This window comes from Elgaria multicarinata, chromosome 20 (genome assembly GCF_023053635.1).
Source record: "Elgaria multicarinata webbii isolate HBS135686 ecotype San Diego chromosome 20, rElgMul1.1.pri, whole genome shotgun sequence".
Taxonomy (NCBI): Eukaryota; Metazoa; Chordata; class Lepidosauria; order Squamata; family Anguidae; genus Elgaria; species Elgaria multicarinata.
This window is the reverse complement of record NC_086190.1, coordinates 7,263,259-7,290,923: the sequence shown is the minus strand read 5'-3', so window position 1 is coordinate 7,290,923 and position 27,665 is coordinate 7,263,259. Positions and strand designations below refer to the sequence as shown.

Here is a 27,665-nt window from a genome sequence, read left to right as displayed (position 1 = left end):
GTAGAATTTTGTGACTGGGCCAGTGTAATTGCACAATAAAAGCCTCCTCTGGAAGAATCCACACACGCAGTATGCTCAGTCCTCATCATGCTGTTTTGGGGGCGTTTGGCCGTTTTTTTAGGGCTTCCTCTAATGATGTTTTTGTAGTTCTACAAACCTTGGGATTTCCAGGCGCCTGCTGCTAATCTTCTCTTGTGTGTGGATGCTCTCATTTTGGCTACATAAGGATCTGCACTTGGAGAGTGAGTCCAGTTTAAGTCTAGCAGGGGTGCGCAACACATGAGCAAGGGGTTGCATGCAATCCCACTTGATCCCAAATTCCCTCCCCCAGCGGTTCTGATAGAGATTGCTTTTTTCTTGCTGGTAAAGCGCCAGTGAGGAAAGCGTGATCTGTATTGTGATGATACTGATGGATCTCTCTTTGCCTGGATCAGGATCACTGGGATGTGTGGGTGTGCAAGTGCTTATGGCCGAGGCTCACGTGTGGCCCTCAGGGCCGAAAACGATGATTATGGTTATCTCTCTCCCCCTCCTGCCCCCCCAACACACAATCCTTCATTGCCTTCTAGACAAAATAATATATCAACATCTGTGAGCCTTTTATTGTGGGTGGTGCAATTTCCACGTTTCCTCCCTTAGCGACCTAAGGACTGCTGTGCCTGGATCACTTGCATATGTGTGTCAGTTGTGAAATCGGCTGTCTAAAAATACACTTAGCATTTCATTCATCTGATCATTTTGATTTTTAATTGGTCCTTCGTGACCAAGTTAAGGACAGTTTAAAAGAGCCCAAACCCTTTGGAATTCAGGGGGAAATGCCTCAGCTTGGCCTCATTCATCCTTCTGGATGATCTGTGGAGACTACCCAGTTTCTGTGAAACCACCAGTGAGGTTTGTGATAGAAATCTGCGCAGGAAAACACATTTCCTCTCTGTTACCAGTGTTTGACATTTTGGCATGCATTTCATTGTACCAAGGGCTCTATCATTTTTAATCAGGTATTTGAAGGGACACCTTTTTGCTCTAGCGTGTCTGCCAAGGGAACTCCACGGTATCTGTCCTGGAACTTTTGCACATTGCACAGGATTCGAAGGGCTGTTTGCGACGTCACAGACCCTTACGCTCGGCCCGTCGCATAAACCCTTCTCAGGCCAAGCGCCACCCCCTGAAAACCTGAGGGAGGGTTAATTAAAACCTTTCCCCTAGCTATGATGCAAACAGGTTTAAATCAGGATCTGCTCTAAATATACTGTGGGTATAATCTGGGGTGGGTGTTTAATAACTGTAAGGCAGGTAAATAATGCCAAGCTGACACGTGGTATTTGGTAGCTAACAAAAGAACAATGAGTTTATTGTTATGTAAAAGCTTTAAATAAAAATATAATACTTTCCATCCTGCGTAATCTAAACTCTCCGCACACCAACCTCCTCACTCTCTTCACACGAATCCGAAGTCCCTAGAATCCAAACACTTCTTTAAACAACTCTCTCTCTCTCTCATCTCCCAAACTCACATACCTCACAAACTCCCCACACTCTCCTTATATACTCCTTTCCCCCTATTACATCATAAACCCCACCCACTCAATTCTAACATTCCATACTTACCAGACATACTAAACCAGTCATATACAATATAACCAATTGTGGGGTAACGCCACACCGTTCTGTGGTTCAAGCGAGGCGCTTGCCAGCCTGTCGTGCCTGACCGTTGCCCTGATAGTAAGCGCCCAGTGTACTCCTGCAGCCGAACACGGCAGGGCCACATCAGTGGTGGTGTGCAAGCCATGTCTTGACAAAGCGTCTCAGCCTTTACTGACCTTCACATTAGGGAACTGTTGAGAAGCTTCCAAGACACTCCAGGCTCCTTGGAACATGGTTTGAAAAGCACAGTTCTATGTCAACAAATCTATTTTTAGCCACCCTTTAACAAAGAGGCTGCAGTTAACGAAAAGAGAATATAGACCTAAAGTCTTGTGCTGCGGGCATCCATTCTCAGCTGAGGTCTGGGACAGGCACTCTGAACAGTAACACAGAATGCAAAAGCCACATGGTCCTGGAATAGCAGGGGAATAGCAAACCATGTTAAAAAATGGGATATCCCATCTGCTCTACGTACAATCCAACAGCACCTTGAAGTGCACGGCTCCTGTGGCTGTTACTGCCTGCCCCTATCAAGATACATGACGAGACTGGATGTGAGAGAAAGGCCGGCCGGCCAATGCCTCTTAAGGAAGTCTGCCTTTCATTGTGTGCACTTACATGAAAAGCTCAGGGAAGGGAAGGAGAATGATGTTTTCAAGATGTCCTTTTGGATGTCTTCTGTTTTTAACAAATGGAACAGCAAATAAAGGACAGCCCCCACTGGGATTTAGCCAAGAGGTTGAAAGCTTAAAGCCTACACAACATTCTTGCATTCATATTCTCTCTCTCTCACACACACACACACATACACACTCTTTTCCATAAGTTCAACTCTGCTCAAAGGGGGAATGTAAGAAAAGAAAGTGAAGTGTAGGATGTGATTTGAGTGAAAATGACTTGGCAAAGCTAACTGACTGTAAAATGAGTTGTAAGGACCATGATCTAGAATTAAAGATGTGACGATGAAAATAATGATCAAGTTACTCTGTTTGGTTTAGGCATTGAAAAGCACCCTCGGCTTCCCTCTGATAAGGTTTGAAGATGCTGTGATCAACTTGGATCCCTTCACCAGAGTCCACCCTTATGAGACGAAGGAGTTCATCGTTAATGACATTTTGAAGCACTTTCAGGAAGTGAGTGGCATTGCTTTAGAGATCCACACAGGCACAAAGAGCCAGGTTCTTCTTTCTGCACTGCACAAATGGAATTTTCTTTCTGCTCAGGTTCTCCAGATCCCTAGCCTGAACACATTTGGGCAGGCCTTTGATAACACAGCTGTTTTAAATTTATTTATTATTTATTTATTTATTTATTACATTTCTATACCGCCCAATAGCCGGAGCTCTCTGGGCGGTTCACAAAAATTGAAGTGTGTCACAGCCTCAAGGATGAGGCAGCATATTAGCCCATAGAATGTTTCCCAAATGGTTATCGCATAAGTTACGACTCAGTCATATAGGGGCGATAATATAAAACCAAAGGCTAGATTCAGTGACGTTTTAGTCTCTTCCAGTTCTGATTCATCGTTCCACATACAAAACAGGTGAGGGGCTGTTATCTTACTATTGGTGCTATTCCATCATCATCATAATTATTATTATTATTATTATTATTATTATTATTGGCAGCCGATATTGAGCATGCTGACTGTTCCATAAGCTCTGTTAGGGATATCTTCTGTGTCTTTTTCTAGGAGCTGATCAGCCAAGCAGTAAAGATCCTGAGCTCTGTGGACTTCCTCGGCAACCCAATGGGCCTCCTAAATGATGTTTCAGAAGGTGTGACTGGGCTGATAAAATATGGAAATGTTGGTGGTCTTATAAGGAACATTACTCATGGAGTGACAAACTCTGCTGCAAAGGTAGGAATGCTTAGGAATGCCTCAGGGTGATCTCAGAGTGCTCGACAAGGCCCTTTACAAGGGGGAGCACGGGTGGATTTACCCCTTTCTGAGGCACGGAACTACCCTTCTGAAGTGGCTACCTTTTGAAGATTCCCTGCAGTTTTGACAGTCCTCACACATATTAATTTGTGTTAGTGTGATTATGCCTCATAAACAGGGACTCAATTCAGACATGACACCGGTTTGGCATGGTGTCTGCACCAACAAAATGTAATTATGGCCATTGTTTTGCCTCTGGAGGCACAAGTGAATTTTATGAAGATGGACAGATGGGAAATACAAGCAGAGCAGCAAGTCTAAACTGTGGTTTATATGTGGTACGGTTGGAAATTTAAACCATGGGTTGTGCTGCAAACTATGATTAGAAAGGCCAGGTTGCCAGGCTAATTCTCAGAGGCCTGTTGAGGCCTACTTTTGAACTGTGAGCAGCCTGAGTTTGCTTATTTTCCTGTTTGCTTATTTCCCTACCCATTTCTTTTCTTTCATGTTGTGTCTTTGAGACAGTCCTTGCCCTCAGGCTTACAGTCAGGTGTTTTATTGTTCCGTAAGCCAATTTGGGTCCTTTTTAGCTGAAGACCTGGGTAAAAATGCTGCTGCTCTTCTTCTTCTTCTTCTTCTTCTTCTTCTTCTTCTTCTTCTTCTTCTTCTTCTTCATCATCCTTCACTAGTCTTTGCTCCCAGTTATCCTTTCTGTCTAGCACAGAGCATGTTAATTGCTTGCCCTCTCCACAATTCCTAACTCCTTTAGTGAGTAAATCCCATGGTGAACCCATGCCATGGGTAAAATGGAAGAAACATATTTGTCTTAAAAACTTATATACCACCCTATATAATTTGCTTTTAGTACCGTTTGCAATCTCATTAAAAACAGAATACAAAAAACAACAACAAAACCATACAAGGTAAAGTTCAGAGGGGGTTGGAATCGGTCAATTTATATAATCGCGTATTGATGTAGGCTATATTTTTCAGACTCTTCTAAAAAACAGGGGGTTCCTAACATTTCACTTCCATGTTTTACTACTTTGGCACAATGAGCTGACATTTTGAGTGAGCGTTCTGCTAAAACGTTTTCCTGACCAGTAAAGCCAGGGAGCTCCAGAAAAACATCTATTTCTGTTTTATCGACTATTCTAAAGCCTTTGACTGTGTGGATCATAACAAACTGTGGCAAGTTCTTGGTGGTATGGGGATACCAAGTCATCTTGTCTGCCTCCTGAGAAATCTGTATAACGAACAAGTAGCAACAGTAAGAACGGACCACGGAACAACGGACTGGTTTAAGATTGGGAAAGGAGTACGGCAGGGCTGTATACTCTCACCTTACCTATTCAACCTGTATGCAGAACACATCATGCGACGTGCTGGGCTTGACGAATCCAAGGCTGGAGTTAAAATTGCAGGAAGAAACATTAACACTCTCAGATATGCAGATGACACCACTTTGATGGCTGAAAGCGAGGAGGAGCTGAGGAGCCTTATGACAAAGGTGAAAGAAGAAAGTGCAAAAGCTGGGTTGCAGTTAAACCTCAAAAAAACCAAGATTATGGCAACCAGCTTGATTGATAACTGGCAAATAGAGGGAGAAAACGTGGAGGCAGTGACAGACTTTGTATTTCTGGGCGCAAAGATCACTGCAGACGCTGACTGCAGCCAGGAAATCAGAAGACGTTTACTTCTTGGGAGGAGAGCAATGACAAATCTTGATAAAATAGTTAAGAGCAGAGACACCACACTGACAACAAAGGTCCGCATAGTTAAAGCAATGGTATTCCCCGTAGTAACCTATGGCTGCGAGAGCTGGACCATAAGGAAGGCTGAGCGAAGGAAGAGAGATGCTTTTGAACTGTGGTGTTGGAGGAAAATTCTGAGAGTGCCGTGGACTGCAAGAAGATCAAAGCAGTCCATCCTCCAGGAAATAAAGCCAGACTGCTCACTTGAGGGAATGGTATTAAAGGCAAAACTGAAGTACTTTGGCCACATAATGAGAAGACAGGATACCCTGGAGAAGAGGCTGATGCTAGGGAAAGTGGAAGGCAAAAGGAAGAGGGGCCGACCAAGGGCAAGATGGATGGATGATATTCTGGAGGGGACAGACTTGACCTTGGGGGAGCTAGGGGTGGCGACAGCCGACAGAAAGCTCTGGCGTGGGCTGGTCCATGAAGTCACGAAGAGTCGGAAGCGACTGAACGAATGAACAACAAAAGCCAGCTCAAAATCCTTCTTGTATGTGTGTATTTTGGATTATTCATTCTGATATATGCTGCTATGTACTTTCCATCTCGCATGGGAGCCCTTGAAAACTCAGCTTGGTACTGAAAAGAAATGATCGCTGTAGAAAAGCCTAGCCCAACCAGTAAACCATGTGCTGTCTGCAGGGAGAGTATGATTAATTAGTGTGTCTGCTCTTGCTTCAAACCTTTCACCTGATTTGGAGGAGCCAGACATATTCACATCCTTGTCTACATTACATCAGTTCTGGGTTGCTGGCAGCTGAGGGAGCGAAAATCTGTTGTCCACAGATGTCTAGAGAAAATTGTACATGTCTTATGCCGCCCACCCCCTCAGTTACCTGATTCTTAAACTCATAATCTTAATGGTTTGCAAGATGCAAATAATGGTGGACCTTCTGTTTGGGTACTTCTTAATGGGACTGAACTTTAATGACCTCTTTCAAAGAAAGTGCCTGCAAGAAATGTGCAGGCATCCACTCGCACACACACAAATTCCCGTATTTATGAGCTGTGTCTGGTTTTGCCATTGTATAGATTTTCTGTTTAATCACTGTGTTGATTATTCCTGTAATGGTTTTTCCATGTATCTTGGAGCATGTAGTGGCTGAATGGCTTCTTTCAAGTGGAAAGGTTCTGTGTGTTTAAGTTGGCACAGAAACCCAGGTTAATGAAAGTTCACTCCAGACGGTTCTGCAGGATGATCCCTTGGAGACTGGCTGTTTTTGTGTGTTAAGAAAGGACTTTGATCCTAAATATAAGCACCTGAGGGAATTTCCATTCCATTCCATCTGACATGAAGGCTCCAGCACTTGCATTTTTTACAAAACAAGCAAACTGTTTTGAATTATTTACATCAATTATAGATATAAGAGATACACACACACACACACACTATTTCCTTTTGGCTTTAACTTTTATTTTCTCTCTTAAGGTCAGTAATACGAAATCCTATTTTTTTCCACCAGTGACTTCTACATTAGAGATGATAGTTGGGGACTGAGATGGAATTTTAAACCATAGGATAAGTTCACGTCCTTTTTTTAGTGATTCAGTTCTGCCCTCTAATTAGAAGCCTTGGGTTTATTGCAACATCTGCCAGTGAAAGGAGAGGGGTTGTTTTTGTGAAGTATTTCTGCGTCAGAAGCTGAAGGGCTGGTGGCAATTTATTAGAAAAAGCTTCAAGTACTGGAAGTAGAGCAGTACTTTTGCTTGCTTCGAGAGGGTTCTGCAATTGCAGTCCATTCTGGGAATGACAAAAAAAGAAGAAAAAAGCTATGATTCATCTCTAAATTTTACATATACAACGAGGTGCCAAAAATTCCCTGCCCAAAATGGGCTTGAGATGATGCAATATAGTTTCATAATGGCAGAAATCTTTGGGGAAAAAGAGGCTGTGGTAGGCAAGGTAACCCTGTCCAGATGAAGAAGGTTTTAGGAGCTGTAGAGAAGAGTTCCTTCTAGCGCTCAGACTTCAGTCCGCAATGATGAAAATTCTAGGAGGGAAGTCTCTTAAATCTCAATACGGAAGGTGTGGGTGGTTTTGCTCAGGAAAAATGTTGGGTGCAGCTCATTGTATGTCGTCCATACAGTGGGTGGGACTGAACAGTGCTGTGTTAACACACAGGCAGACATAAGGCTTGCCAGATCTATTTTGTATTTTGTCGGTAAAGAGCCAGTCACAGAATGGTGGCTCTACATGTGATCTGCCAGACATTAGGGATTCCAAAACAAAACTCTGAAAATTACCAGCTGTGCTTAACAAAGACATGTTCAAAAGCAGCGTTAGTATTCCTATTTTACAGACGAGGAACATTGAGGCTGAGAGAGAAGCAATCAGCACAAGGCCAGCCATGGCAAAGTGGTTTTTAAAAATTATTATAATTCCTTGCCATTTTACGTACTTTCATTAAAATATTGGAAGATAGAAAACCTTGGGGATCTACTGAAAATCACCTACCACTAGCTCCTGATCTGTCTTCTACTTGCCCTTGTGTTAACTTACAATGTGAGCATATATGGACAGTCAATGTCTCTTTAACATTTAAAGCATAATTAATCAGCCTTAAGTGGTCTTGCATATGCGCTGTTGCTTAAGAACAAGAGGATTGCTTTGCAGGGCCAAAAGGTGTGCCCTTCTACCACGTTTGGATGGTTCCCCAATTGCTTCTGAAGGAAGCGGATCTCGCCTCATGCGTAACTCATGCACTGGTTATATGGGCTACCTTTAAAAATTGCAGTTCATTCAAAATGCAGCTGGTAGGAGGTCCTATGCTGGAGGGGGGTTGTAAAGGGAAGCAAGGGTGGGCAGGGCAAGGGGGATGTCGGAATTCAAATTTTGATATTCCGGGGGTGGGGGTTGACAGAGAGAGAGAGAGAGAGAGCAAAATATGGGAACAAATGTAGAGCCAGAGCCTATTCATTTGTGGTCTGTGTGTATAAAATGTTTATGAATGAGCTGGTAGGTAAAATTGGGCTTGGCCAAGGCTGCCAAACAGTTGGTCACCATTTATTTATTTATTACATTTATATATGCCCCATAGCCAAAGCTCTCTGGGTGGTTTATAAAAGTTAAAAACAGTGAACATTAAAAACAAATATACAAAATTTAAAACCATCCAAAGCGTAAAAACAACTATATCCTTTTAAAACAACTGTTTTGGGGTCAGTTAAAAACAAACAAACTCAGCATATGTTAACTGCCTGGGAGAAGAGAAAACTCTTGACCTGGCGCTGAAATGATAACAATGTTGGCACCAGGCGAGCCTCATCGGGGAAATCATTCCATAATTGGGGGGCCACCACCGAAAAGGCCCTCTCCCTTGTTGCCATCCCTTGTTACCAACACCACCCGGGAGAAGAAGCAGTGAAACGAGGGGATGCCCTCCTCTTCCCTCCCTCCCACCACGCCGCTGCCCTACCCCCACCCCACTCGGTCCGTCGGATCCTGCAGCTGCCCGGAAGTGTCCTTTGCCTGCACCGCCTGGTGCACATCGTGACTGTAGACTAATGGGGCAGGATTCGGGGTGTGTGCTGCGGGAGGGGGCACGGCATTGGATGCCTTGTGCAGCGAGGACAAACTTTGGTTCATTGACCAAAGATGCCATTGGTCCAAAGATGCTATTGACAAGAGGATAGGGTAGTTGACCTATGCTGTCCTTTTCTTTGATAAGGCAGGCTTTATAAGTGCCAGCCTGGAGAAGACCCCCTCTCTGAACTGGTGGGGTGACGCTTTTGGATGTCCCTCCCATGAATCCAATATGGCGCTTCACAGCCAAAGACCTGGCTACATCTCGATTGCAGTGTTATGATACAGGCTTTACTGGAAATGGAGATTTGCCACTCTTAAAGTGAATTGTTTCAGAGCATGAAGAAGTCTCTTTGGTACCTATCAGACAATATAATATTTCAAGAAACTAAAGTGAGAGGAGGAAAATCAAAGTTCACTTGCTGCAGTGGGGTGATAAAGGTTTTGAAAGCTATAAATATAAGCAACGGAGAAATCTTGCAACGAGAGCTCAGCTTTCATGTTAAAATTTGATGTTTTCTTAGGGAGTTTCGATTTCTGCTGAACCAGCTGCAGCTGTCGTTCTGCTCCCCCCCCCCCCGCCCCCTCCCATCACATCATCCACTAGGTTCAGTTAGAAGGAAGTTAAAGAAGAATATAAAGGCAAGACTGGAAGAAAACATTTTCATCTGAAGTATGAAAAGGCCAAGTGGGATGAAATGATTAAAAACTGACAAACCAATCATGTCATATTGTGTTCTTCCTCTAGCGTTGGAGCAACCAGCCCCTTGAATTTTGCAGAATAATTGACTCCTGAAGTTTGGCACTCCCTGGAAATCCCAGGGCCTTCGGTGGATTCTGAGAGAGCTAATTGGGCCCAGCCAAGCTCCAGCCAGATTTCACATGTAGTGCTTAGAATGTCAAACCAGGTCCAGGAAGGTTCAAATTCTCACTCGGCCATTGCACACACTGCGTGACTTTGGGCCAATTGCGGCTATCTGGGCCCAGCAGCATTGGGAGGATAAAATGAGAGACTCCACATACAATATCTTGATTTCCCTGGTTGAAAGGAGGGGAATAAGAGACGATGATGATTAAATTGATATGCCATCCGTCTGTATGAGGTAGATACTGTGCCTGAGGTACACTTTGATCATGTTCAAATGACACACTTAGCCGTGGTGGTTAAGCATTTTGAGCTAAACATTATGGTCTTGTGGGTCGTGTGAACCCTGACTTAATGTGTCGTGTGAATCGTGGTGGCTACAGTTTAAACACCACGGTTTAAACACGCTCACTGACCATTTGCTGCAAAAGGGTTAGAGGCCTAACCACGACTTAGCGGCCGAACAGGTATAAGACGACAGCATAGTCCTGTAGGAAACATGATAGGATGTGTTGACTAAGGGGTTGTGTCAGAGGCTTCACAGAAAATGGGAGTTTCAAGGAGGCATCCTGAGGGAGGAATGGGTTGACACAGGTCTTCTTAGAGCCAATTTCAGGTGTAAGGGGCAGCAAGGGAAAAGGAACGCAGTCTGGCCAAGGCCACGGAAGGACTGAGTGTCTCCTGAGCCATAAGAGCAAAGTCGTGGGCAGCGGTGTGTCAGGATATGAGAGCACAGACACTGCAAGTGAGGCCAAGCAGGGTTTTAACAGTGAGGACAGCTTCCTGCAACCTAGTGCCAATTCACTCCAGAATCCAATATAAACTTCTCCTGCTGACCTTCAAAGCTCTTCATGGTCTAGCTCCTGCCTATCTCTCCTCTCTCATCTCACACTATTGCCCCGCTCGTGCTCTCCGCTCCTCTGATGCCATGCTTCTCGCCTGCCCTAGGACCTCCACTTCCCTTACTCGGCTTCGTCCTTTTTCTTCTGCTGCCCCTTACGCCTGGAACGCTCTTCCAGAACACTTGGGAACTACAAACTCAATCACTGCTTTTAAAACTCAGCTAAAAACTTTTCTTTTCCCTATAGCCTTCAAATATTGAGTTTGTTCTGACTCTATACTGCTAGCTTCACCCTACCCGGTGCCTGTTTACACTTCCCTGTGCCTGTTTGCATTCTCCTTCCCTCTTTATTGTTTACTACAACTTATTAGATTGTAAGCCTATGCGGCAGGGTCTTGCTATTTACTGTGTTATCTGTACAGCACCATGTACACTGATGGTGCTATATAAATAAATAAATAATAATAATAATAGTGCACTCAGATGTGTTGGATTGCAACTCCCATTGTCTTCAGCCAGCATGGCCAATGGTCAGGAATGCTGGGAGTTGTAGTCCAAAACGTCTGGAAGGCATCCCGCTGGGGAAGGACAAAGAGCTTGTGCTGGATCCAGGAGTGGACAAGAAGCCAGTGTAGGGATTTTAAAGGGGGGGGGAATCAAAAGCCTGTACGACCTTTATTTATTTATTTTTATTTATTTATTTAAAACATTTGTATCCTGCCCTATATCGCTAAGATCTCAGGGTGGTATACAGATAAAATTATACAATATAATACAATAAATATGCACAGCTAAAAACAAACCATTAACTTAAAACTAGTATATAATTTAAGAGCAGTAAAAACAATTAAAGCAATGTGCGAGCTTGGTGACTTTAACCATTAAAGGCTTTGTTAAAAAGCCGGGTTTTTACTTGGCGCCAGAATAAAGTGTGCACCTTGCTTTGCAAATCTTCTCTTGGTTTTTAGCGCTTTGAACATGTTCAGGAGACGAGCGCCTTTGTACTTGTGGCCGTTATGCTTCAAGCTGAGTTCAGCCTCGCTCAACGCATTTCATTTTGTCCGAGCATTGAGCTGTGAGGCAGTGTGTTACATAATAAATATCGTGCATTTGGGAAGTTCCCCCCCCTCCTCCTGTGTAAATTTGCATGAATGATGACTTTGAACCCTGGCAAGGGAACGGTTTGATCTGGACGCTCTGTCCCTTGTAATAAATAAGCATTCAGGAGCAGACTGGCAAGTCTATGGCCGCTTTCTTTTTTCTCCCCCCACCCCTCCCCCAGACATTTTTATTATGGTCAGGAAATGGCATGTGCAGCAAATGCTGAGCGTAGAATAGCTTACAGGGCAGCTTTGAATTTTACAGCTTCACTTGTAGTTCAGTTAGTAAAAATTAAAATAAGTTCAGTAGGTTCGAGTTCCTCACCTGACACCGAATGGTTGCCAAGGATCTCCTTGTACCTGTTAAAATGACGGACCAAAGAAGGGAAGGGAACTAGCTGTCCTCCTCCGAGGTTCTTGTACTTTGCTCTTGAGAGCCCCTTAGCTAAAGAACAATCGTTCAGTCTTTCAGAATGTAGACCTGGTCTTTATGTTCCAGTTTCCTTCACCAAATTGAGCATGCAGAACACAACGTGGTTGATTTGGTCTTCAGTGATGAATGGGCGGAGTGGAGTTGACTCCTTGACAATGCTCCTGGCCTGTTCTGTTTTCAACGGGTCATTCTCCCTTCATCCTACAAGGAATTCCAGCTCCAGACAGATGTTTGACAACTTAGCATATAGTTCCTAGGCTTCATTAGGAGTACATGGCCAACCAAATCCCCACAAAAAAAACCCCTAAAACATGAATTAAACTACAGGCCTAGAGTCCCAGTTTTTCATCTTCAGAAGAATCAAGACGTAGTACTTAAGTTGCAGGAAGGGTTTTACATGTTCGAATGTTCCTTGATAATGTGGGGTGGGGTGGGGTGAGGGACACCTCCATAAATGCAAAACCATGACCCTATTCAGATAATCCGCTAAGCCACAGTGGTTCAGCATTTTGAGCTAAACATTATAGCTCAGTGTGTCACGGGAACCGTGGCTTAAGGTGGTGTGTGAACTATTCTTAACCATGGTGGCTACATAACCACGGTTTAAACATGCACACTAATCATTTGCTTCAAAAGGTTTAGAGGCCTAATCATGGCTTAGCATGTTGTCTGAACAGCCCCATGTGTCTGGGAGAAGAGTTTAGCCTTTCTTTCTTCCCATTATATGCTAAATTTCTACATGCAGGTAGGATGGCTGATAGTCTGGTGTGTAAAGTTTATGAGAACACTCAAACCTCTGCCACCTAGGAAAAGCATTTATGGCTCAATGCCCTGTTAGATTTGAGTCAGGCTAAGCGTTGGCATCTTAACTATAAATGTGAATAGTGAGCCAATGTAGGGCTAATCTGTAAGCCTTCTGATGTATGCAGGAATCTTCGACATAAGGGCAGAAGTCATTTGGATGTAAAAATTACACTGCGGGGTTGATTTTGGCTCCCCAGTTTATCTTGGAATGTGAATGGTTGTGAATTGTGTCCCTTTTTTGTTTCTTATCCATTTGTCGTCAATATGGCAGGTACCCCAGGGAAAAGGCACCTTCTGTATCTTAGCAGCAGTACAGTCTGCTTGTCTTACACTGTCCCCATCCATGGCTCTGTCAACTGTGTAGCCTGTCTGGAAGCCAACTCAGTTTAAAGCCTTCTGAGCCCATGACCTGGAGCCGTGGGGATTGTTCTGCAAGTGGCTCGTTGGCCACTATGTGAACAGAGTGCTGGACTACATGGACCCTTGGTCTGATCCAGCATAGCTCTTCTTACGTTCTTATGTCAACACCATTCGACGTAGTGCTATGTAGTTGTTCACTGTTTGTGGCTCTGCTCATCACCCAGTGCATACAACATGCACCTTCCCCAAAGGATTGCTGCTCAGTCTTGACCAAAGGATTGGGGTAGTGCAGGGAACATCACTGTACCAGCTGAGGGCATGAACGAGGCTACCTCCTGGCTAGACTTCACATGACTGGGTGGGGTTGGGGGATTGTTAGTTCAGGTGCTGCCACTCAACACTGCAATTCATCTCCTGCTTTCTTTATTAAGCAAAAAACTTGCTTTTCGTGGGTTTTTTAAAAAAATTGTTTCAAGTGGGCTAAAAGGCAGAAGGATAAACCTCTTCTAAAAATAAAATATATAAATAAAGTCATTTCTATACCGCCCAATAGCTGAATCACTCTGGGCGGTTTACAACAGTTCATACCCTACCCTGTGCCTGTTTGCATTCTCTTTCCCTCCTTATAGTTTACTACAACTTTATTAGATTGTAAGCCTATGCGGCAGGGTCTTGCTATTTACTGTGTAATCTGTACAGCACCATGTACATTGATGGTGCTATATAAATAAATAATAATAATAATAAGATAATAAAATTCAGCACAAATATACAAATATAAAATTTAAAACAATTTAGAGAACTAAAAACAGTTTCAGTAGAATGCCAGACCCGTTTAGATGGCTGGCTTCAGTGCCCCATCATATGTTGTTAGATGCCTGGGAGTGGAGGATCATCTTAACCTTGCTCCTAAAAGATGATAGTGTCTGCACCAGGTGGGCCTGAGTGGGGAGCTCATTCCATAGTCAGGGGGCCATCACTGAAAAGGCGCTCTCCTTTGTTCCCACCCTCCGAGTCTCGGGTATGTGTGTGTGCAGATGTTGATCATAGGGTCTGGATATGTTCTGGTCGGGAGAGACGTTCCATCAGGTATTGTGGTCGCGCGCCGTGTAAGGCTTCGTAAGTTAAAATCAGCACCTTGATTTGGGCTCAGAAGCATACAGGCAGCCATTGCAAGTGGGTCAGAATTGGTCTTATGTGCTCAAACTGTCTGGTCCCCGTTATTAATCTGGCTGCCGCATTTTGCACACAGTCTTCAAGGGCAGCCCCCTGCGGAGTGCCTTGCAGTAATCTAACTGGAGCATAGATTACTGAACCATCCAAAGCTGGTAGAAGGCTTGACCTCCCAGCATGAATAGGCCTATCCTCCCCCTGCAGCCATCTTACCCCATTTCCGTTGAGCAGGAACCGGATCTAGTAAATAAGATGTTGGCTCTAGCCCAGTGTGAGTATCGTTACTTTCTAATGTCTGAAAAAAACGTGCTGGGTCCCGTCGAGCTGTTACAGCAGCCTGTGGAGATCCCAGACAGGACTGGCTGAAACAGTCTGGAAGGAAGAGGTAGGATCCAGTAGGATGTTCCTGGGGGAGAAAGAGTCCAGGCAGTAGCTACTAACCTTGCCAGGCAGCCTCGCTAGTTCCCCTGAAAGGACGTGCTGCTTTTTTTCAGGTTGTACGTGGAAAACGCTGCTTTGCCTCCCTGCCCATTCAGGAGGCATTCTGGGCTTTGTGGAGGGGTGGGTGGCAGGAACTAGGGACCACCACCAACCCGCCCTCCTAAGGCACCCTCCTCATACGCTGAGAAAACCGGATCAAAAGAAAGCAATGCGTAGAAGGGTACATCCCCTGCCTTCTTCAGGCCTTCTCTGCTAAAAGGATAAAGGCATGCTGTTGCGGGGTTTTTCTGGCAGAGTGGGTGGGAGAAAGAGGCTTTGGCGCATCCCATCCAGTCCTAATGAGAAGCGGCTTCGCTTCGGACAGCTCTCTCGCTGCCTGCAGCAAACCCTGTAGCAATTATTTGGGGGGGGCGGGCGTTGAACGGCATGCCTCTCTTCCCCTTTTCGGAAAAGTTATCTGCTCAAGAGTGTTAGTTGTTTAATAAAGTGTGGCTTGCCCTCTCGGCGAACCCGCCGGTGACTCTCCAATTGGGGTCACTCCAAGTTCATTCCCTGGACTTTTGACTGCCTTCTGTGTATGCGAAAACAGCCGGCAGCTCCTGCAGGGATCACTCATTCAGGCCTGTAACCCAAAACTATTGCCCTTAGGCACCTGCTGGGCAGCTTCGCAGGAGCTCCTTGGGGGCATCTTCCTTCCCACATCAGGCATCTGGAGGTGGAGAAGAAATGGGCCTTCCTTCCTTCCTTCCTTCCCTCTCTCCCCTCCACCCCACCCCAACTCCTCTTGGCTGATCAGGCGTCCGTATAGACAACTCATTAGGGGTCTTCACGGATTATCCAGCAACATGCTATTGTCGGAATGCTTTATGGGGCTGAGTTAATGAGGGGACAGAAGCTAATTTCAGGGCCCGTGCTTGGGTGATGCGGCCGCTTGTGGGGGTAGAGAAAGTGCCACCACGCTCAACGGCAGGGATAGCTGCTGTCACCGTTGTAGAAGTCCACAGCTCAGGGCCACGGGCTGCCTGAATCCGAGTCTTTTGGCATGCGTGGCGTGCGCCCTTTGGGGAGGTACGTTCCTGGCTGCCGCTGCAAGCCCCACCGTTTGCCAGTCCAAGGCTGCTTCAAGTAAGAAGAGTGCTGGGCGCCATCACGAGGCAGACGTCCTTCCCCAATTTCCAAGTGGGAAGGTAAAAATATCCTAGAAATCAAGGCGGCTTCTGTTTTCCGTGTCTTGTGGAAGGACCTGCACTATTTTAAGCTACGAGGCTTCTTTTTCGAGGAAGCAACTACGAATGTCCGGGTTTTATTTAAACAATCTGTGTTGAACACCATGAGAAACAAATTGATGGTGCTGTATAAATAAATAATAATAAATAAAATAATAATACATTCCAGTTTTACATGCATTTCGACAGCAACTGACAACTCTGATATCCTTGCGGTAAAATGCAAACTGTACATACATTGATGTCATAGAATCATAGAATAGCAGAGTTGGAAGGGGCCTACAAGGCCGTCTAGTCCAACCCCCTGCTCAATGCAGGAATCCACCCTAAAGCATCCCTGACAGATGCTTGTCCAGCTGCCTCTTGAAGGCCTCTAGTGTGGGAGAGCCCACAACCTCCCTAGGTAGCTGATTCCACCGTCGCACTGCTCTAACAGTCAGGAAGTTTTGCCTGATGTCCAGCCTGATGTCCAGCCAGTGTGTGTGCGGCCTTAAATTTGTATGCAATGTGTTCTGTGGACTGTGACTCAACTGGCAGTCTCCAGGTGTTTCACTCTCCTCCTTTTTTTGGTCTGGGAACAGAGTTTGGGGTGTGAGCATGTGAGCAAAATCATATTAGGAGCATTTATTGGAGCTTCAAACCTTTTGATGGAGGGAGATTCCAAACAAGTAAAGGAAAATACTTCTTCACACAGCACGTAGTTAAAGAGTGGAATTCGCTACTACAGGATGTAGTGATCGCCTCCAGCTTGGATGACTTTAAAAAGGGAATAGAGAAATTCATATAGGGTAAGGCTATCAGAGACTAATAGTCACGATGGCTATATATGATAACCTCTCGTTTGGATTACTGCAATGTGTTATACTGGCTGGCGAGACCACATCACGCCAGTCCTTTTACAACTTCATTGGCTGCCAGTCCAGGTCCGGGCCCGATTCAAAGTGCTGGTATTGACATTCAAAGCCTTAAACGGCTTGGGGCCAGGTTATTTGAAGGAACGCCTCCTCCCACATGTACCTGCCTGGACCTTAAGATCATCCACAGGGGTCCTTCTCCGCGAGCCCCTGCCAAAGGAAGTGAGGCAGGGGGCTACTAGGAGGAGGGCTTTCTCCGCTGTGGCACCCCGGTTGTGGAATGAGCTCCCCAGAGGGGTCCGCCTGGCGCCTACACTGTACTCCTTTCGTCGCCAGCTGAAGACCTTTTTATTCACTCAGTATTTTAACACTTAATTTTAACTTAAATTTAAATTTTACTGTTTTAACTCTGTATTTTAACCTTAGATCAATTTTGCTGCGTGGTTTTATCCTGGTTGTGCTTTTTATACTGCATTTTGTATTTGTGCTTTTAACCTGTTGGTTGTTTTATGATGGTTTTAATTTTTGTGAACCGCCCAGAGAGCTTCAGCTATTGGGCGGTATAAAAATGTAATAAATAAATAAATAAATAAATATTACCTCCACGGCCCATAGCCCAGTGGTAAAGCACTTGCTTTGCAGGCAGAAGGTCCCAGGTTCTATCCCCCGCTTCTCCAGGTACGGCAAGGAAACAATCCTGCCTGAAACCCTTGAAAGCTGCTGCCAGTCAGTGTCAGCAATACTGCACTTAGATGGAGCAGTGGTCTGACTCAGTAGCTTCCTATGTAAGTGCTAGCGTAAAGCCCAGGTCACCATGGATGCTGGTATTCTGAGGGCCAAACATACTGCAATTTGCAATTCTGGGTAACCCTGGGTGATAAGAAAATCCCACTGGTTTGGAATCCTGCGAAGTGTTGGACTTTTTAAGTCGCTATACTAGTAGAGGATACAGGGGATGCGCTACCAACTCTGAAGAAGAAGGGGTTCAGCCTTCTGTGCCTGCTCCATGCGCTTTCTGGCTGGAGCAGAACCAAGAGGAGGTGGCACCTTCGCTGGAGTAGTAGTAGTAATTGAGGAAGCAGCACAATCAGGTGCTAACGGGGGAACCAAGATCCCAACCCTAAAAGAAAAGGGGCAAAGGGGGTTCTCTTTTCTTTGGAGGCGCAGAAAAAAACATTTATTTCTTTTTTGCAGGCAGGGGGTGTTGATGGTGTTCTGTGCATTAGTGCACCACATTCCCACACATTCACTTGGAGTTAGGTGGGAATAGGAGAGGAGGATCTGGAGGGTTTCCATGGGAACTGCCAGGACTTGTCTCACTTCTGGGAGTCTGCGTTTCCTCCTATCCGCAGCGCTGGGCAGAGGCGGGGGGCAGTGGGGCCAGTTGGCATGGGCCTACTCTGAGCCCCTGGGCAAAATTGCTTGATTTTTCTGTTGTTGATGATGAATTTGCCCAAAGAAAAGCACGTAAAGCATTTCTGAATGTGAAGAAGTGATGCCTTATATACATCTTGAATAAAAGTGCTTGCCATTACCTTTTTTAATAAATCGTTCTAGTTCATATGTATTTAGAACTGATTAAAAAATACTTAATGAGCAGTTTGAAATGGGGCCTACATTTCCCATCTGGCCTGGGCCTACTACCAGCTTTGCCTGGCCCTGCCTCTCCGAGAAAGGTAACAGTTCCGCTGCGTAATTCACTGCCATTCTCTTTCCACCTCCTCTTCTTCCGTCCGCATTTTATTTATTTTTATAACAGTAAAGTTTTCCCTCGTTAATTTCAGGACAGGGAAATCTTTTCCGTGCAAGCCCAGCATCTAGAGTTCTTGAGAGGAGGATAGAGTGGGCACTATAAGTGGGCACCCATAAGCAGTGGGCACCATCTTTGTATCTGTCAGAAAGGCTGGTCGATGGCAGGATGGGGGAGATGGGGGAAGGAGAGAGAAGCTGACCAGTGGGAGACACCATATTTCTCTCTCACACACAGGCTTCACTTGTTAATTCAGCAACAGCAAGAAAAGCCATTTTTGCTTCTGGCAGAGAGGCTATTCTTGTTGACGTACTGTTTGGTTATTAAAGCTCGAGCTTTTAACTCTTTTGAACTTGCAAAATTTTCTGCACGTCTACACTGTTCAAGCTTCAGTTGAAAACTAAAATGAGCATAATCGGTCTGGTAGATCTTGGGTAATAAGCCTTACACTACTGTATACTTACATAGATCCCTTTGAGAAACATGAACTGGAGAACGTTGTTGCACTCATGTCTTCCTAGAGTGGGGCTGTGTGAGAATTTCAGTTCAGTTCACAAATCACTCAAATGCCTGAAAGCAAACGAGGGTGCTTATTTTCTTTAGAAATGTTTGCAAATTCCCAAACTTGCATTTGCTTTCCCAAAATGTGTATTTGAAAAAAGCAGTTTTCTGAATATGCGCATCTTTCAAATTCTTCAAACAGCGCAACTTTCTCAAAATGCACAACTTCCTTAAAATGTGCAAAGTTGAAATCCCACGCATTTTAGGCTGTGGCAAATTTGCATAAAATTGTGGTGGGTTTTTTTTTTGGCACAACTTCCACATTGAATAGCTGTCTGATTTTAGCAATTTTCCCGGTTGCTCAAAACAAACAGCGATTGCAAGTGTAAATCAAGAATAGACCACCAGCAGGCTGATTTTCGGAGAATCTTAGTGAGTTCAAACAACATTCGTTCTTTCATCCCCAGCCTAGAGGCATCTGGTTGGCCATTACGGGAACAGAATGCAGCGTTTGGACTGATCCGACAGAGCTGCTCTTATGGGATTGGGTTTCCCAAATCAAAAACGGGGAGAAAAGCACCCAAATCAGGTGGAAAAAAGGGGAGAAGCAAATTCTCAGGATGCTGAACTTTTTATTTGTAGGTTGAAGAGCCCGATGTGTTTCGGCCTGTATCTTTTCAAGCCCTTCTTCAGGGTTAAATACATACTGTAAAAGCAATACCTACTGACAAGTAGGAGCAGCAAATTTTAAGCACCATAAGTGTTCCACCTCACCCTCTCTAAGGATAAAATCCAGCTGGCTGCTATATGGTCACAAGCAGGAAGATGCTGTGTTGCATTTAATCTACATTTTAAATATGTGTTTAATGTAATGTTACATTTACTTTTTAAGGATTAGCTTGGCCTTTTCTGTGATGAGGGGGCAGCCCAATGTTGAAACGTTCTCCCCTTGGGAGAGAACTATGTGACGAGTAGCTTTCTGAGTGTTGGGCACCAGGGTTTTTGCTTTGTGCATCCCCTCTAACCCCTAGGTAATGCTAACAATTCGGCTTCTTTTGACATTTTTACCTAGTTCACCACCTAAAATTAATCTCCAACTTTGCTAATATCAAGAATGACGTGTTTCTCTTATCTCTTCCTAACAAGGAAGCTGTGTGTTTTGCTTAAGGCTGGAGAGAGGTCTGGGTGACTGCTGTATTTTATATTTTCAAAAATGGAGAATCAGCCGTTGTGTTTGTTTCGTTTTTGTCCCAGCATCCTTTGGTGTAACCTGAAACTTGTAGAGTATAGTATTCAGGAGAGCCTAATTCACCTAAGCCTGCCATTGCTTCCTCCAGCCCGTCTTAAAACTGCGACTGGTGCAGATTCCATGGTTTAAGCACCACGGCAGCTCCGTTTCTTCTAACCCTCCTCTCTCAAGTTCACTTAACATCGGGCTTGATGAAGAGGTCTGTAGTACTCAAAGGTGACATTTTGGTTGGTCCTAATAAAGATATCGCCCCACAGTATATTGCAGATCCTCCCTCCCATCCTGTTGCATTATTTTTGATGTGTGTAAATTGAACTTCAACGTCCCGTGTCCCTTGTGCGTGGAGGGTTGATTGCCAGGGCCTCATTAAAAATGTCTGAAAAATGACAAGGCAGGATATAAATTTTTAAAATGTGTTTACGGAGGAGAAAGGGGTCTGTTGTTCTGGGAGGCTTTGACTTCAAAAGTGGCACAGAAACGTATTAAACATTAACCTGACCTTGTGATCCCACAACAAAAGTGAGGAAATCCAAAGGTAAAAGGCCTGGCCGTGCATCTTTTAATTCGTTCCCTTCTGCCTGGCCATTGTGTTCACTTCATCATTCTTTGCCAAACTGCTTGGGGTTCCTGAGCACAGCAGTGGGCGGGGTGGGGTGGGGGGTTGAGAACCTTGGATTGCCATTTTTAACTTTGCGTTTCCTTACTTTTTTGTCACTCGCTAGCCAACTTCTCTCTCTCATGCCTCCAGGCATAGCTATGTCAACATATACATTGCATGACATCACAGCGTGTTAGTTCTGAGCGGCTCCTCTCCAAAGTTAGCTCGACAAAGAACAGCTTTGCTGAGAATCGCTTGCTATTCTTGCATGCTTCCTGAAATAAGTTCTGGGGGATTCCCAGTCCTAATCAAGCAGATGAGGTGGGACTGCACACATGTCTAAGGAAAAAGAGCTGGTGGAAATTTCTGTCTCTCTTTATCGTGTAAAGAAAGCTCAACGCAGATTGCAGCATAAATATTCATTCAATTTCGTCTAATAACGGACTCGGATGGGGAATGTCAGCGACTGTGCAGCCAAAACAGAACCAGTGAGAGAGGAGGGGAGGTGTTGGGATGCTAACGGGTAGAAATAACTTTAAGGAAGGGACTGGGGAGAGACGGGGCACGTCTACACCATGCTTTATCCCAAGGATTGCCCAGGGATCATCCTTGTGTGTCCACATGCGCACAGGGGATCCTGGGGTCAGGGAGGGAAAATCCCTCCATTTCCCCGGGATAACTGGGATGGCTTTTAGCCCAATTTTTTGCACAGCCTTGGGATTGTCCCGGGACCGCGGGAGGTGTGGGCGCCTGTCCCAGCTCCTCTCGAGTAAACATGAAGAACGCGGCACGGAGCTCTTCAGGCACTCCATGCCCATTGGGGGTGGGGAGAGGAGCAGGAGGGGCTTTCCCCCCCCCTTACCTCCAGCTCTTTTGGCTTGTAAAAAAAAAATGGCCACCACAACGGGCGCAGTGCCAGGGACGTCATGCGACTCATATCATGAGATCCTCCCCCTCCCCTGGAGTAGACATGCCCAGGGTAAAAAAAAAGGTCTGAACCTGCTTAGAAGCCGCAGGCAACCAATAAAAACCTCCATGAAATTCCTTCCTTAATCTGGCCATCAGAAAAGGAAAGGCCCAACTATCTCAAGTTGCATTGGGATATAAGAATTTCTGTTTCAAAACTGTGCTATACCATGAAAGTCACTTTACTCGCTCTGAGCAAGTAGCTAGCTCTCAGCCGTTCCATCTTGTGTGGAACATGGGATCTCCTACCCAACCCCCTTTATGCATTCTGTGAAGGGGTGATCAAGTTTCAAATGCAACAAATAAATAATACCCAATTTTTTTAAAAAAAAATAGTAATAATACAGCAGTCTCAATGTAACTTCGTTTGTTAATGAAATATATGATCTAAAGCAGAATTGGAGGTGCTTTTTTCTGCCATTGACTCACAGGGAAACAAATCACTCCGGCATCACACATAAGAATTAATTAGTTGTTTCCTAATGTATTATAACTACCATAACTAAATACTGTGATGCGTATGAAGGTAGCGCTGGGGTAGTGCTATCTCTTGAAGCTCTGGCAACTCAGGTTGGCATCCACTGACTAACAGGAACAATGCGATAATTATCCCTGGCGAGGTGAAGACACATACAGTACCTCTCCTCCTGTCAGAGAGCATTTCAGCCACAGCAGGAAAGGGAGGCAGGGAGAAGCTACTGCTGGAACATATTCAGAGTGCTTTGCAGCAGTAAACACCCTGCTGGCCTTTCCCTGAATGGGGTCGAAGGAAGAAACTCCCTGGAAATTAAGCAGGGTTGGGCACGTCCAGTCCCTAGCTGGCCTGAAGAGAAACCCTTATTCCTGTTCTTCCACCCTTGCCAAGTATTTGTGCCACCCTAAACAAAGACGACCTCCTTGTGTGAATACTTAGCCGTTTGGGAGACTTGTCCCCAAACTCTGCTGGTAGTCGATCGGGCCGGCTGTTTTGCAAGTATGCCTAAGAGTTCTCCATATTTGCTGAGCAAAGAGCAAGAGGCTGTGATACCAGAAAGGTTATCTGGCGGCAGAGGGTAGGCAACAGCTAACTATAACACCAGATACGTTTTGTCTCAGGAGGGCTTATGCTTCTATTAACACATGCCAGAGGAATTGTTTTCTGTAATATTGCAAGCGTGGCCTAGTTCTCACTGAGGGCGGTAAACGTGGGCTGTGCCACTTCAAGCTACAACTCTTGTGCATCCCAAGAACAACCCCTGCAGCAAATTATATATGGGGCATGGCAACAGAAATTGCTCCATTGACCTTCCTAGACCAAATTAACAGTTTGCATTAGAAATGCAGCCTGCAGTAATGAAGGGGTCTTCATGAGTTAGTATGTAATTCCATTGTCAAGCATACACTTATAATTAAGCTTCATGTGAGAGAATGCTTTAATACAAGCAGTAGATCGCTTCTTGTCTTACAACAGGTTGCTGGGACTTTATCCGACGGTTTGGGAAAGACAATGGATAATCGGCATCAAACGGAACGGGAGTTCATCCGGTACCATGCGGCAACAAGTGGTGAACATCTCGTGGCTGGCATCCACGGACTTACTCATGGTAACATGTCAATAAAAAGGCCGCATGATGGGTTTATCAAGAGATTCCTCTATGGAAAGGCTTTGGGAAGAGCAATTGTTTTAACTTGTCTATAGCCAGACGTTTAAGGGGTTGTTCAGATTTCATTTTATTAAATCGGCATTGGTGCCCTCTGGACGCGTTTAATTTTTCAATGGCCTTGCATTTTCTCAGTTCAAATATGCCCCTTGGAAAGAGTTAGCATGATCATTTCTTAAGCCACATTCTCATTTTCTTTGCCAGGTATCATCGGTGGATTAACAAGTGTAATAACCTCAACCATAGAAGGTGTGAAAACTGAAGGGGGAGTCAGTGGCTTCATATCCGGCCTTGGGAAAGGACTCGTTGGAACTGTAACCAAACCGGTGGCTGGCGCCCTGGATTTTGCCTCTGAAACAGCCCAAGCAATGAGAGAGACAACTGCACCTACTGCCCCCAGGTTAGATACACGTTTTGGTTGGTTTTTAAATTTGTGAGGACTGTCACACGAAAAGTGTTTCCTACGTGGTTTAACCAAAGCATTTTGCAATTGCAGTTTAGTATAAATATAAATTGAAATGACTCATGTGGAAATATAACATCTAGCACACAGAGATTTGATGGGCCCAGGACATGCAAGGAGTGGCAGCGAGATAAGGCATAAAAAGATTGCAATTAGAGCTTCATAATATAGGGGTACAGAGGAGAACAAAATGGACTTGTTCGGACAACATGCTAAGCCATGGTTAGGCCGCTAACCCTTTTGCAGCGAATGGTTTTTGAGCGTGTTTAAACAGTGGTTTTGTAGCCACCACAGCTAGGAATCGTTCACAGGACACGCTAAATCATGGTTCACATGCTAAGCCATAATGTTTGCTGAAAATGCTTGACTACCATGGCTTAGCATGTCATCTGAACAGAGTTATTTATTTATTTATTTATTTATGGATTTTTATGCCGCCATTCAGCCAAAAAAGGCTCTCACGGCGGCTTACAAAAGTATTTCTTGACAGTCCCTGCCCACAGGCTTACAATCTAAAAGACATGACACAAAAGGAAAGGGGATTGGGAGGGAGGAGGAGGAGGGGGAAAAGGAAAGCAAATTCAGGCACTACAATCTTAATTGGAAAGTTCAGCAGTTACAGGTGACAGCAGGAGGGAGGGGGCTCTCAGCTGGAGCTGGACCCAGGCATGGTGGAGAAGTGCCTGGCTGCTGCTTCCTCCCTCACTGGTGGCCTCTGCAGAGACAGTTGACAGCAGGAGGGAGGGGGCTCTCAGCTGGAGCTGGACCCAGGCACGGTGGAGAGGTGCCTGGCTGCTGCTTCCTCCCTCACTGGTGGCCTCTGCAGAGACAGTTGGTAGCAGGAGGGAGGGGGCTCTCAGCTGGAGCTGGACCCAGGCACGGTGGAGAGGGGCCTGGCTGCTGCTTCTTCCCTCACTCTTACTGTCATGATCCTTGTTGCAGGGAGGGGAGTGTTTCTGTGTCTGTGAAACTCCTACTAATGTATTTGTTTCATTACTCTGCTATGAGTGGTTTGAAACCGAACTAATCAGACCTTGTTCCAAATACAATGTTTTCGGCTTCGGGTTGCATCATCTTGTGTTGGGCTCTGCAGGCTAAAACACATAGAAATAAAATGGTCCAGCTGACCTTATGAATTCCTGCTAATGCAAATGGAATGGGGTGTTTTTGTGAGGGGGCAGGGCAAGGGATAATAATAATAATAATAACAACAACAACAACAACAACAACAACAACAACAATAATTTCTTACCCGCCTCTCCATTTTGATTGAGGCGGGGAACAACAGTAAATATAAAATACATAAAACTGAATTAAGAACATAATATACATTGTTAAAACATCCTAAAAACATTCTAAAAACATCCTAAAATTCCCCTGGATAGGCCTGCCGGAAGAGATCAGTCTTGATAGCTTTCTTGAATGCTAATAGACTGTCAAGTTGATGAGTCTCCTCCGGCAGGCCGTCCCACAGTCTGGGAGCAGCGGAAGAGAAGGTCCTCATCAGCGCCGGCCAGCATGACTAAATGGTCAGAAGTGCTGGGAGTTGTAATTCAAAACATCTGGCATCTACCAAGTTGAGGAAGGCTGTTCTAGAAGCACAGGGCCTGGAACCTGGTGCAGAAGTAAGTATCCACAGAATCCCAGCTTTATTTCAAAAGCAATTTTGTAGCCTTCAAAGGTGCAGGGGGTGTTTAGAATTGCGTGGCAAGTGTTTGAAGTCCCAAAGAAATTATATACCCTGTGGTTATATATTGTCACTTGCTTGCAGAATGTTTGTTTGCTGTTGTGTCTCTGGGCTTGGGAAAACTGTTCCCTTGGTGCGCGGTCCCCGCCCTTTCTCTCTAGGCCAGGCCATGACTGCTTGAAATTTCCTTATTCCTTATCACGTCTGTTCTCTGTTTATTTTACTATTGTTTTAAAATATTTCCAGGGTGACTTTAAGAATTTGACACTCTCAAGGCAGCTTACATATTAAAAACCCTAATACAATAATGAAAAAGCAAAAATCAATAAAATTAACAAACACCAGCAAACATACAGCCCAGAAAATGTGAATATAATTGCAGTCAAAAACTGTGTAAGATCAAACACAACTAGAGAGAAACCCATAAGCTTTATCCCATTTTCTCATTGGCCATAGTAGAGTCTGAAACGTTGGCAGAAATGTGCTATTTCCCTCCTATTTCGCAGAAGGATCCACTCCACATCATCGTGATCCTTGCCCTTCATCCACCTCAAAGGGATGACTCCCCACCCCCCACCCCCATTGCTCGTATTTGTTCTAAAGGTGCAAACTCAGGCTTGTACCATCAGCAGGGTCATAAGCCAAAGTCTCATTTGCTTAACAAATCTGCAGTGTTTTTATGCTTTGCCTCATCTGGAGCAACTTAATCTGTGTTTTTTACACTTTCTGTTAAGGCTCTAATTCATTTAGAAGCACACTGATGTTCCTGAAGGCATAAGGGAAGGATGATTTTATGTGTTTGGACTGGTAAATTCAAGAGACTTCCCTAAAGATTAGAGGTCATGGTGACTGGAGAGTGCCTTTAAATCCCTTTACTTCCAGACTGGGCGAAGTATTCACTCTTCCAGAGTTTTGCCGATGCCCTGAACATTAGCTGTCACTCAGTGCTACAACCCAGCCCACCCCCAAATGCGAGCCAGAAATGAAAACTTGTGTTGCAAATGTATTTTCCGTCTGTTGGCTGAACTCTGAATACTCCCTAGCACTCCAAAGCCCAGAACAATCCATTTCTCATTCTAGTGTCACTTATGTAAGGCTCTTACCAGATCTTGAGAAGAATGAAAGGAATCAATTTATTTCCCTTTGAATAGTTATGAGAATACGTGACTCACTTTCAGTTATCCTCTTGGATGTGTATTTGCTAGTCGTGGTAGATTTTGTTGCTGGAGTGGGAGAGCTTTTTTCCCCTTGCCATTTTAGCATTCAAGGGCTGCGATGGCTTTCATGGAACTCCTAATCAGATGGAAATTTTGAACAAGCAGAAAGCGGGGGAGGAACTGTTTTTCCCCACTTGGTTGGGGGTGGGGGCTTTTGAACAGAACAAGAGAGCCATGGGCCTGAGACCCAAGGGCTCACGTCATGCTTTCAGGGCGGCTATTAAAATGAGAGATCAAAGGAACCTTAACTAGGTTCATTTCATCCTTGCACAAAGGAAGGACATGACTTGTAGGTGTAAGAGCTGAGTTCTCCAAATGGGGTTTGGAGGCCGGCATATGCCTCCGTGAGGGAACATCTCGTCTTGGCCGAGAAGGGAGAATAAAGAATCTGCTGATTTCACCACATCTGCTGATGCTTCACAGACTCCACCTGCAGCATCTTCCTGTCCAAAAAGGGATAGATGCCATAGAGAAAGCAGGAAGTGTGCACACCAGTGCCTCTGCCATTGGTGCTGGTAACAGTAGGATCAATTAATGTACCTCCTATCTTCTTTATGGTATCTCCCTTTTTGGACAGGAAGGAAGTTTGCTCTGATCTTACCAAGATCAATCCACCCTTCCCTTTCTCCACTTCCTATAGTCAGGGAGTAAGATCCTAATTACCATGCCAGAACATGCTATGCCACATTTC

At 44.9% G+C, this 27,665-nt stretch overlaps 1 protein-coding gene across 9 annotated transcripts in view; it reads left to right on the top strand.

Annotated features, from left to right (window-relative positions):
• The window catches only part of VPS13D (vacuolar protein sorting 13 homolog D), a 168,732-nt gene that overhangs the window by 112,476 nt on the left and 28,591 nt on the right, over positions 1 to 27,665 (top strand). For all 9 annotated transcript variants that reach the window (XM_063145240.1, XM_063145235.1, XM_063145241.1 and 6 more), the window contains 4 exons: positions 2,643 to 2,777; positions 3,338 to 3,505; positions 23,418 to 23,550; positions 23,812 to 24,007. In XM_063145240.1, coding sequence (XP_063001310.1) covers positions 2,643 to 2,777; positions 3,338 to 3,505; positions 23,418 to 23,550; positions 23,812 to 24,007 — 632 coding nt within the window. The remainder of the gene's footprint in view (positions 1 to 2,642; positions 2,778 to 3,337; positions 3,506 to 23,417; positions 23,551 to 23,811; positions 24,008 to 27,665) is intronic.